The 12,274-nt window shown below is 41.0% G+C and overlaps 1 protein-coding gene across 2 annotated transcripts in view; it reads right to left on the reverse strand.

Annotated features, from left to right (window-relative positions):
* Nucleotides 1-12,274, reverse strand: part of LOC144804633 (uncharacterized) — a 303,027-nt gene that overhangs the window by 55,565 nt on the left and 235,188 nt on the right. For both annotated transcript variants that reach the window (XM_078671922.1, XM_078671921.1), the window contains exon 10: nt 6,073-6,204. In XM_078671922.1, the coding sequence (XP_078528048.1) occupies nt 6,073-6,204 (132 nt within the window). The remainder of the gene's footprint in view (nt 1-6,072; nt 6,205-12,274) is intronic.

The raw sequence follows: 12,274 nt of genomic DNA on the forward strand, positions 1-12,274 counted from the left end.
CTCGGCGTTTATATAAAAGGATGTATAACCTTCAACAGTAATTTGATCTCTGTACCATGTCTCTTGGAGACATATTATGTCATGCCCTTGGGAGATAAAATCATTCCAAAATGGAGTATCAAATTTGCTATTAGTACCTGCTATATTCCAGGTTATAAAGTTCAATCCAACTTCAGTTACATATAGTGGTTGGTAAGATGATGATGACCTATGGTTGCCTATATGTATGGTATCGATAGTGGGCGTGTTGTTATATTTTGATGGACCATGCGCCTCTGTACATAAGGTTTTTTTCCAGGTCACATAGGTATTGGTCTTTCTCCAAATTTACAGGGGGCTCCACATTCTGGGCTAGATCAGTTATAATGGATCCTATTTTAACTATTTTTCCCTCAACAGGATGCTGACAGAACGTGTCCACTTCCTGCCCCACTTCTTGACCTTCCTCATTGCCCTCCTCCTGCCCATCGTTTACAGTTTCCATGATCGCTCCATGAATGGTGCCCCTCGGGGACATCTTATTAATTTTGCTATTTACAGACGAATTAACATTACATAACAGTCAATCTACTCCCTCTAAGTTTGAAAACGGCTCAAACCGGTTTGATAAGGGTAGGTGAAACATAGCCCTGTTGAAAGTGTTTGCTATGTATGGTTGCCTTCTACATGTATAGTGCGGGTGGAAAGGTGGGCCATGTCTTGTACCAGGGTAGAAATAATTTAGATCTAGTGTTTGGATGTCCCCCTCTCTACCGAACCTTGGTTCCCTGCGGATGAAGTCAACCACCCAAGGATCTTTAAAACTCACAATGACACAGTCACCTTCTAGGTCCTTGGTAGTGTTCCCTACCCAGTTTACCCTCCTAACATTAAGTATCTCTGGGTTGGAAAAAGGGGGGAGTGTTCTGTTGGTATTGAGCCAGTAGATGACTTTGTGCTTCAGGTCCCTGTGTGTTTCCAGCTTCTCGGTTCCAAGCCCGCGTACTCCCACTATGATGATTGTGTAAGGTATTGCTTCCGGTGGAAGATTTACACAGGGGGCTCGTTGGTGAATATGTTTATTATTCGTATCACCCTGTGCCTTAGGCAGGTTGTCTGTTGTATGAAGGAGTGACACGAGTTGGTTCTTAGGTGTGACACCTGCCCTCGCAGCCGTGTTTCTGGCAGACCCCTTTAAATTGGGATCTGGCGTACTTTTATTCATCGTGGTTGTCGGAGCTAGGATGACCAAGGGTGTGTTGGAATTAGATTTTATCATTGCACTTTTAGTACTTGGGACAGTAGTTGGAATTGCGGTAGTAGGTTGTGGGACCTTTGAGTTCCCTAGAACTGTTGTAATGAAGTCTAGTCTGGTTGTGTTAAAAGAAACCTTAGGTCATTGCGCCCTCAGAGCACACCAAAGAAAGGGCCCCACGCTGCAGATTAGCTTTTGGCGCCACTGCGCCTGGGGAGCCCCCTACTCTGGGACTCTAAAAGAAAGGGTTGCCCAACGTTGCAGCTGCCCACTTCTATGGTGCAGCTGTGTCCAAGGGGAAGAAGAATGGCAACACCAATGTAGAGTTTGGAGACCCTCTCCAGGATTTTGAAAGTAAAATTGCCCAAACGTTGCAGCTGCCCGCTTTGGCGGTGCAGCTTTGAGAAATGCTTTGGCACATTGGAGTCGCCCTCCAGGACTCTAAAGGAAACCTTGCCCCACTGTGTAAGTTGGAGCCCCAGAATGTTGCAGTGGCCCTCTCTGTGCTCTAAGGGCAGCCCCCTTGCTGGGATTCTCCAAGCAAGTTCTGCCCCCACGCGTTGCAGCTGCCCACTCTTGTGCGGTGCAGCTGTACAGACCACCCCGAACATGGGCACTTCTGGTGTCGCTCCCGGCATCCTCGACAATTTCTAGAGTCCCCACTCAACAGGACTCTTCTCGCGCTGCTCCGATCTCCGCTCTCGCCTCAGGTAGCTCCCCTCCTCTTGCTGGCTGGAGGCGGGCTGCTGGAATTGGTGTGCACTGCTCTGGCTACTCGGTGGCTGCGGGGCTCTCTCTGACTCACGAGTGCCCCGCTCAGGCAGGCATCACTTCCGAGTCCCTTCTCTTTTGGCGGCTTCTCTGATCACCGAGCCCCCTTGTTGCCGAGCAACGGCTCGTGTTGGCTTCCAATCCCAGCGCCAACCTTCTCTGACGTTGGTATACTCTGGGCCGGCTGTGGAGAAAGCAGCACAGTGTTCTCATGGCTCCCGGGCCGTTAGCAGTGATGTCATGGTGATTTTGAAAGGCGGGGGGCACACGCTGAAAAGCATTATAAAAGCGGGGTGGCCTCCTGCGTCTTCAGGAACCCAAGTGCGGCACAATTGCCGGGTGGGCTCCCGCTAAAGGCAATGAAGATGCAGGGACAACTCGGGATAGGCTCCCGTTTTTAAATAAATCTAAAAAGAACGGGGTGGGCCCCCACGATAAGGCAAGACACAGGGGAAATCCCCGGCATTTCCTCGAGGCACGTTGATTCCTCAGCAGCGCGCTGCAGGATACCAGCGCCTCTCTTCACCTGGACGATTAAAATATAGCACTCATGAGGCGCTAGAAGGCAGGAAAGCAGGGTACATGCTGGGAAAGATCCACAGGCAGTAGGACAGATCAGCAATACAGAGTAGCAGTTCCTAAAAACAGTCAAACTGTGCAAGGTGGCAATCTTCCTGGCACAGCAGCCTTTACTCCAGCAGAGTCTCTTCCAAGTCCAACAGAAGCAAAGAGTCCTTGGCACAGCCAGGCAGGCCAGGATGCAGGGACCCTCTGGAGCAGCAGCTGGGTCTGGCGGCGGTTCCTCCTGACACAGTGTCCCCTCCAAGTCTGCACAAGCACACACTCTAATGGGGTCACAGTCGCTGTATTTATACACCCCTCTGCCCTGCTACTAGAAAGGGGCAGAAGCTTCTGAAAGGGTCTTTGGGGAAACCTGTCCCAACTGGTTTTGGGGAGGGTGTAGAGCACTTTGTTTTCCAGGCTTCCCTCCTCCCTTTGTGAGCTGGGGCTTGGTAATCAGACACACCACAGGGAGGCTGAGCCACTTTCAATTGTTGTTAATCTTTCTCTTTATTGTGCCATCCCTTTACTCAATTCAGGCAGGTGAAGGTCTGATCTGCAGTGTCTTCTAACATATCTTCCATTAGCTGACTACCCAACTTCTCAATGCGGATAGCATCTCGGCCTTTAGGATATCTGAAGTGGGCTGGTAGGGCTGGAGTTCCATCATTACAGTGATGAGATTTCCACATAGAAACTTCTGATGGTATTCAAATGCCCAACACACACAATGTATGCTGTTGAGCTGCACCTGGTCTCAAGTTGGAATGCATCCCATTGATCATGTTGCATTCTGTGTGGGGCAGGTTTAGTTTATGGTAGATGACAGCCACCCAATGCAACAGGTAAGGAGAGACAGCAGACAGTTCCATGTTGACAGCTCAAGAATATTTCGTACAGTTGTATTAGAAGTTCACCTTGAAAAATGCATGGTCTAATCTGACCTGCTCACAGATTGCTTCTACTAAATTAATTGGCTTGGAAGAGTGGTTTTCAAAGTGATGAAGGTAGGGCATCTGAGTGGCTATCTTTCTTGTAACCAATACCTCTGCCATAGGGGCACAGCTGCAGATACTTATAGGGTACTTACAATAAACCATGGTTACGTGACTTACGATGTGCATCATTTCCATTTGCTTTTTTTTCCAATTTGGTATTGAAGGATACTTTGCTGCTTAACCCTGGATCATATACCACTGTGTGTATCACAAATATTTTTTAATTGTTTGAGGTGTGTGTGTACAACAGAGTGGTACTGGGCAGTTAGGCCATCTCAGTTGCACGTTCCACTTTTTTCCACATTACTGGTGGCAGTGGCAAATGTAAATATATTCAATAAGAGAATTCACATATGATCATGTGCTGCCAGAAAACACCAAATAATAGTCAATGTTGGCCTTGAGGTGTATTTACTAAAGAAATAATTTTGCAGCCCACAAGTTATTCCACTTTAGGTTATAAAAACCCTGGTCACAATCAAGGAAGAACACTTATAAATGTTCAGCATAATCTGAAATATTTCATCTCCTGTAAATCTTTGACTGGTAGCAATATGGTAATAACACATATGGCAATAAAATTAGCTGCAGATTGTGCAATTGTGGGAAATTAAACATACATTTTCATTTGTAGTCTCAGACCACTACAGTAGATATCTATGAGAACCTTCTAGCTGTGACAAAACTAGCAGCCTGATATGTGCAGTCCACTAGGGAACATATCTGTAGGGTGTTCTAATAAGTTACGCTGGAATCCTACACGACCGATGAAGTCTATTATTAGGTTTGCTTTGCTGAAATAGCTAGCATTTATGGATAACACTGTTAATGGTTACTAGTAGGCATGCCACACTTCATTGTTAAGCCAAGTTTACATGTTATTCATGTGGACATAATATGATTACCTCATTCATTGCATAAATTCAGAACATGAAGCTATGTTTGTGTTATCTCAGGCTTGTCAAGTGTTTCTGCCATTTGATAAACCAGCTATCAAAACAGAAGAGGGTGCACAAAATGTGGAGAAACTGTCTTAGCTATTGTGGCTAATTAGTTGAGATCATTATGACTTCTTAAGGCATCCAATAGTTGAAGGCTCCTGAAGCCAAGATGCTGATATTAGTGCACACCCAGCCAATGACTATAACACTCTAGAGGTGTCATATCAGTACAATATAAAAGAATTATGAGAAGAATACGGTAGTCTGCTCTTGATCATGTTATTATGAGGCAGGCTTAATAGGGGAGATAGATACCAAACAACACTCTGATTAACTGGAAGAAGAGCTCTGGGGTTTTCCTAAACCCTTTCAGTATAAACGTGGGCTGTTTTATGCAACCCAGTTATGACTGGATTTCACTTTTTTAAGGTCGCATATGGAGTTGAATGGTGTTAATAGCATGTCTTCCTCTGTGTCCTACTTGTGTATCCTCTTTTTGAACAGCCAGATATATTTATTAACAAATAATATGGTAAGTAATAACTGATAGTCATCCATCTAATTAATCAGTGTTTCTATGTGAACCTCATGAATGTTTACTATACCACCATTCAGGACCAAAATGTTTATGGATCCTTTGATGTGATGGGAATTAAGCTATTTTATTAATAAATGTTTTACCTGTGTGCTTTTATGGCTGATAGTGGCCGAATAATGAATCTCTGAAAATGGAGAAAAAAAACTCACGAAATGGACATCAGAGACACTATCTCCTCTCCAGTGGCTTCAGAGGGTTGCTCTTTGCCTATTCTTTAGCTCCATGGAAACCTTCGAATTGCTGCTGAATAGATATGTGAGTGGCCATGATTAGAAACAGCAGAGTAAGCATCTGTGTCCTAGAAACGTTTTAATCTTGTAGATCTAGGCCACATGCACCACATGTTGCAATGACTGTGCCAGAGCAATATGGGCAGGACAGGGTGTAGTGATGTCACTGAGGCAGTTAAGTGTGGAATTAATAGGTTTAATGTCTGTTCATCTCCACAGCATCCAGGAAAACACAATAATTGTCCCCCAGTATTCAAACATACACATTCCATCACCATGACAGTGACATCATAGAGATACAACTACGAGAATAGACTACTACACAGGGGTCTCAGTTGAACGGGTGCATCAAGAGTAGCTAGTGCCTGGCAGCACTCTGAATGCTTATCTGTGTTTATCAATAGGTATTCATCTGTGAATACGTTACCTTAGAAGACCTGGTCAAAGACGTCTACAAATCTGCAGAAAGTTCATTAGCTTTTATTCGTTACTAATACACAAACATATATAGGAACATACATCCATTACAACGATCTGTAACAAAGGGCACTTACACCAAAATTAAACTAACTTCTGACTTTTCCAGTGCTAGTTTAGGAAGGTATTGCATTTAAAACAGTTTGTATATCTAACGGCCCACTGTTAAAAATACAAGCTTGAAAATCTTTGACTGTGATCTGCAATTAATCTTTTGGTTGTGCCAAATGTGTGAGCTTTCTGTCTACCCATCCTCTCTCACCTTCATTACAGGTTGGTCCTGTGAAACCGTTGTAACAAAAGCATTTGCCAAGAAAACAATAGCCATTATAGCAGTTGTACCAGAAGCAGGTATTTGTAGAAGGGATGCTTGATGAAGTAGTAGTGGCAATACCTGGAAAATTGACATAAGGGAAAGTGCAGGAGTTAAGTGGAGATATGAAATGATGTGAAATTCACAACTTCTATGTATTTTATTTGGAATTATAATATTCAACTAGTGCAGGCACTCCTCCCTGCTAGCAACTCCCAGCAGCTGACTAGGTGTAGAACTCCACAGATGAAGACAATAATACTCCAACATACATTCATACTTAGCACAAGCTAAACACATAATGAAAATATACTACATATTCCACATACCAAAATGAAGAAAAACTAAATATGATGCTGGAAAATTTAAGTAACTTCAAAATATAATTGTTTACATTTCTCAAGGCGTGCTTTCCATTTTGGATTTGTAAAACGTTTTGAACATTTGAACAAGGCAAGATGGTATTTTGACATCTCTATCAAGATCCAAACGCAATCATTATTTACTACCTATGAATGTTCTTTCACCTTAACGTCTTGAACTGGCAAAGAAACTTATTTTCACATTATCGAATTAAACCATTTTTTTGTATTCTAACCCAATCTCCAACACGCAGTTTAGTGATACTATTCTGTAAATTAGCAACACGTCCTGCTTTCTCAGATCCACCTCTCTTTCCAGCTTGACAACATACTTATCACCACAATTCATTTGTATTCTATTCAGCTTTGAGCTGGAATTCATCTTCTTTACAACACTCCATACTAACAAGAGGATTAAATGTAATAGCTAACAAAACATCCCTCGAAACGTGTTTCCACATCACCTAAATGATCTCCCCTAATTGTAACTGATTTTTCAAAACTTTCTTTTTTTTTTATTTTTTTTTATTGAGCATGATCTGTAGTATACAAACAAAAATACATTTTATACAAGAAAGAATGAATTCTTAATAATACAATAATACAATACAACATCCGTAAACTTATTAAGAACGAGATACATACGAAAAAACTGAATGAAAAATAAAAGAGAAAGAAAAAAGCAAAAGAAGAAGGGACAATTATAATTTATACATTTTTCATTTTCTTAGCGTGTGAGCCCTTGTCGACTCTTGTCGTATCAGGGGGAGGATCTTACGTTGTAGTACCAATTAGAAATTGGTGCCCAGATCTGAATGCCCCGGGCTCTGGTTTTCTTACCCCTTGTGCGGTATATAGCTATCTCCTGCTTATAAGTGGCAAGAAGTCGACAAAGCCACATCTGAAAGGTGGGTACATTGGGGTCTTTCCAGCATGCCGCCAGAAGAATACGAAAGACAGCAGTACCCAAAAAAACAATTCTCTGTTCCTCTAAACTATGACCTAAGGATCCATCGTGACCCAGAAGATATAGGGTGGCGGGGGGGTGGCGGAGGATCTGAGATTCCGCCCAAAAACTTGAGTCCAGAATCCTCCAATCATTGCCTGTAGGTTGTTTAGTTTCGGACATTCAGCAAACATATGGATTAAATTTGCTTGTCCCTGTCTACATCTGGGGCAGCTATCATCTACTCGCATACCCCAGGTGAACAGTTTAGCCGGAGTAAAATAAAGGTTGTAAATGGTTTTAAAGTTTTGTGCTTTAAGGTTAGGTGCTAAAAATAATGTTGTGTAAAGAGTTATACTATACTTAATATCTACATCAGAATTACCGAGTTTTTGTGCCCAGGATCTCTCAACACTTTCTAAATCATCATTAAGGGATTGTGAAAATAAATCATATAGAGTACCTATTCTAGTATCTCGTTTCCCTATAATAGAAAAAAAGTTAAAGCTATCTAAATTAATAGTAGATTTAAAGTTACGAATGTTGGTATAAACTTGAAAGTATTTTAAATAATCTGTAGTTGGTATATCAAATCTCTGCTGTAGTCCCTCAAAAGATGGAGCAACATTCTGCCCGAAAAATTGGCCAAGTGTGTATATACCTGAATTTCAAAACTTTCTTATGCCGTTCCACCTGTCCATTCCTCCTAGGATGGTGCAAAGAGGGCCTAATATACTTGATCCTTTGAGAATGTTGCCATTTCTATTGAAATGATTACGTTATCAACTCAAATTGAAGCCTTCTCTTTTAAACACTTCATTAAAAAAATGAGTAACAACATTAGCATCAGTATTGTTAACAATCATGATCTCTGGCCATTAAGACATGCAATCAATCAAAAAGGCTTATTTGGGCGTAATACCTAACATGATGTCAAAATCTGATTCATTCCTTGCAGTCACTGGAGACAGATGGACAACTTGAAACTCATCACATTTTGGATACAAAAATATAAATCATATTCTACTCTTTCCACAGTGTTGTCAACTAGAAGCCACCAAACTGTCTTGCCTAATTCTATGTTTCATATCCCTGGACCTATATGGTCTTCATGAGCAAGATTAAGCACACTGCGTCACAATGACATTGGTGCCACTGGTAAATTAGCACATCATAACAACTTGTTAGAGTAACTCAACTCTTGAGCAATTTGAGGAAAAGGTTGAATATCAGGAAACATTATTTGGAACCAAACGATAGTGCAGAAAGTTAGCAGTGGTGAAAATATTTTGTACATCCCATAAAAAAGCCTGATTAGTATGTCATCACAAATGTCAAATACCCCCCCTCCATAAGTAAATCAAGTGCTTCTGACAGTGTGCATCACCCTGATACCTATAGGGTGTGGCATATGTTGTTACTCCAAGATGAGTTACAATCAAACACAAGTTTACTACGCAACACTGAGGCACCATAAAACAATCAATAAAAACATAGAGCAATATTTACAATAGTTTGATTCACAGCAGCACAGCAAGCCTTCCTGCTGCGCTGCCATTCAACAAAAGAAAAGGGCAGGAATGCACCATATCTACAGGATATGCAGAAGCGGCCTGTGCAGGTAATCCCGGTGAGGCGAGGTGGGGGCAGGGAGGAGGGGTGGGTGGAAGTCAACATGCAATGGGACAGGGAATGTAAAATAAATAAATAAATAAAAAACACTTACGTTGCGCTCGCCACATTGCCGATGCAGCAAGCGCAAGGTAAGGGGTTTTATTTATTTAGTTATTTTACATCCCATATCCTGTCGTATGTCACTTTCACCCCCACTCCACTGCACTACCTGCAGATGTCGCTACTGAAGATATGGGGCATTCCTGTCCTTTTCCCCTGCACTCGCACACAATTTGCTTAACCGTGTCAAAGCAGGCACCCTGCGCCATGATGCAAGGGTTTCTGCATTTTTGCCTTGATCAGAGAGGGACACCTTCCTGCACGAAAACAATCACAAGAGGTATTTTCCTCTTTCTATGTTTGTGGCGGAATGCAGCACACATAGAAAAGAAAGAAATGAGCAAAAATAAAGGTATTTATCCTCATTGCATCTCTGCTAAACCTCCTCTTGTGAGGCACATGATTCTGAGGCATTTCCTGGTTTTCAAAAGCTTGTAAATCTGAGAATGTGTCAGGTTCCATGGATTTTGCATGGGATCATGTACAGCAACACCCATGGAACGCACTTTCACGCACAGTAAAGCGTGAAAAAGGCCCATATATTTTTTACTTTATTAGGCCCACTTGAAATGTATTTATTTATTTATTTATTTGAACTCATGTTAGTCACTAAAACCCTACATTGGTTTATCATCTTGGTGAACTTCCATAACACATGTGGGAGTATTTGCACGATTTTTGGTATGTTATGTTGTTTTATGGGAAAAACCACATATAGGTTTGAATATTTAACATGCCAGGATGGAATATGGTGTAGCTATTGGAGTTGTCAGTGCATGTAGCACACTGGATCTGATGCCTCATTGGTTTTGTACATAGGAGCCACAATCATTGCTCTTTGACTAGGTGACAAGCACTTTACTTTTGATTCCGTGACACACAGGACCACCATATAGAAAATACATAGCTTTGAAAATCTTTTATACAGAATTATTTTAAAATTCAAACCCCGCTGCCTGGGAACCATATTTGAACCTGGCCAATCATTCTTGCGAAAGGGCACTCCAGTTTACTTTTAAGTAAGCCTGGGGGGTGAACTTCACTCTGTTCGCGGAGTTTTTGCAGTTTTCTGCACTTTGCACTCAGCGGAGTTCGTGGAGTGCAGAAAACTCCGCACCGTGATGTGCAGCGGAGTATTTTTCGCAATGGCGAACAGTAAGATCGTGAAAGGTAAGTTCATGAGAGCGAGCTGCCGCTCGGGTAGATTTTCTACCTGACTGGCAGGAATACCACCACAAACTGCAGTTTGCACCTCAGTCTGCCACTCGCTGAACTTTGTGGAGTTTTTTTGTAACTTCGCGTAGCAAAACTCAGCGAACTACGCCCAGGCCTACTTTTAAGCTCTTTTAGGTGGGTACTAGATTTCCCCCAAGGCAATATGCCATTTCCATTATTTACTACTGCCCACGAAAGGAAGTATCCACCCAGACAATTTTATAATTCTGCTTTTTCTAATTTGTTTAAACCTCTATACAGCACATGGTTGACTCCAAAAAATCCTGAAAATACAAAACTTCAATAGGTGCTGATCGGCATAGCTCTACTTAAACACTAAATAGCCCTGAGGTATGTTACAGTTGATTGTTATTAGAATCAGTTTTTAGATTACACAAAGGCTTATTATTTTGAGCTGAATGGGATTGAACTGATTTTGATTCTTCGTTTGTATGTGTTCATTCATGATTTGTACTTTTGTAGGGTAGTCTCTCAAATTAGTTTTCTTATCTACTGAATGGTGTGATTTTTTTTGTGGTTTCATATGTTTTAACTCTATTATTTTATAATTGTTTGCTAATAATTGAGTAAAGATTTGATTGTTTTGTAATTCTCTGAGCCCACTCAAAGTCGCTTAAATTGAATTAAACAAAAGAATATATAGCTACGGTTTTACGATTTATATTGCCCTGAACAACTAGACAGAGTGAGAATCAACATATGCTCATCCTTCTCCCCATTGCACTAATAATAAACAGCAAGAATGAACTAGAAATTAAACTGCATCAAGAATCCTTTAAGTAATTCTTCTATGAGAAAAAAAATACATTTGGGGGCATATATAAAAGCAGTGGTGAAGCATGTTGTTAGCTTGCAAGAATATGGTGCAGGCCTGCATTTCCCTGTGCACTGGCGCTAAATTTAGCCATCTAGCACCAACGCAGGCACCCTTGCATTATAGTGCCAGTGTGTCAGCTTTGAGGGGAAGATTGTTTCCTTAAGTTTAAAATGCTTTATTGAAGTAGTAATCAAAGTAAAACATCAATACATGGTCTAAAAACAAGAAGGATGAAAGGTAAAGACATTGTCAAAATACATTTGACAATGAAGTAAAAAAACATCCTTGAAAGGTAAAGCCTGTACAAAGAGTAAATGCATTTTAACTTTTTAAGTTAAGAAAAGAAAGAGGGAAAGAAGAGAAAGAAGAAAGAGGGAGAGAGGAGGGGAAGAAGAATACAGCAGAGGATTAGAATAAAGAAGAATGAAAAGAAAGAAATACCATTATAAATTATAACAAGATTCAGGTTGGTATCATATGTACAACCAAAATCAATTGGCAAGCCTGGATACAATGGATGTTAGTGGTAACCACAACAAGTCCTTTTTTTTCAGCAAATAAGGAGAGGAAGCATGAGCCCGGTCAAGTCTATGATGACGACAAAGTCAATTCCACCCAGCTTGAAACTAAATTTTCGAGGTGTCCTTCCAATTAGTAGTGATAATCTGAAAGCATATGGCTAAAAACAAATCAATAAATTTACCCACATTGCTCTGGACTTTTTAAATAGGAGAAGAACTACCCAAAAGTATGTGTATGCTATCAAAAGACACATTAGTTGATAAAATGTCATTCAATTTGGATCATATGCGGGACCACAAAGCTTTAACCATAGGATAATGAAAAAACATGTGAAAAAAACCACTACTCTCATGGGAAGAAGACCAGCATTTTAGGGAATCTAATAGTTTAAATCTGTGTAAGTCAGTAGGGGTAAAATAAAGTCTATTATAAAAATAATATAAAGTCTGGGTTGTACTAGCTGAGGGTGAGGAAGTGTGAATTGTTTCATGTTTATTTGTTTTGCAAAAAAGATATTTTGGCAAATCTATGATA

Source organism: Lissotriton helveticus, chromosome 1_2 (genome assembly GCF_964261635.1).
Source record: "Lissotriton helveticus chromosome 1_2, aLisHel1.1, whole genome shotgun sequence".
In the NCBI taxonomy this organism is placed as follows: domain Eukaryota; kingdom Metazoa; phylum Chordata; class Amphibia; order Caudata; family Salamandridae; genus Lissotriton; species Lissotriton helveticus.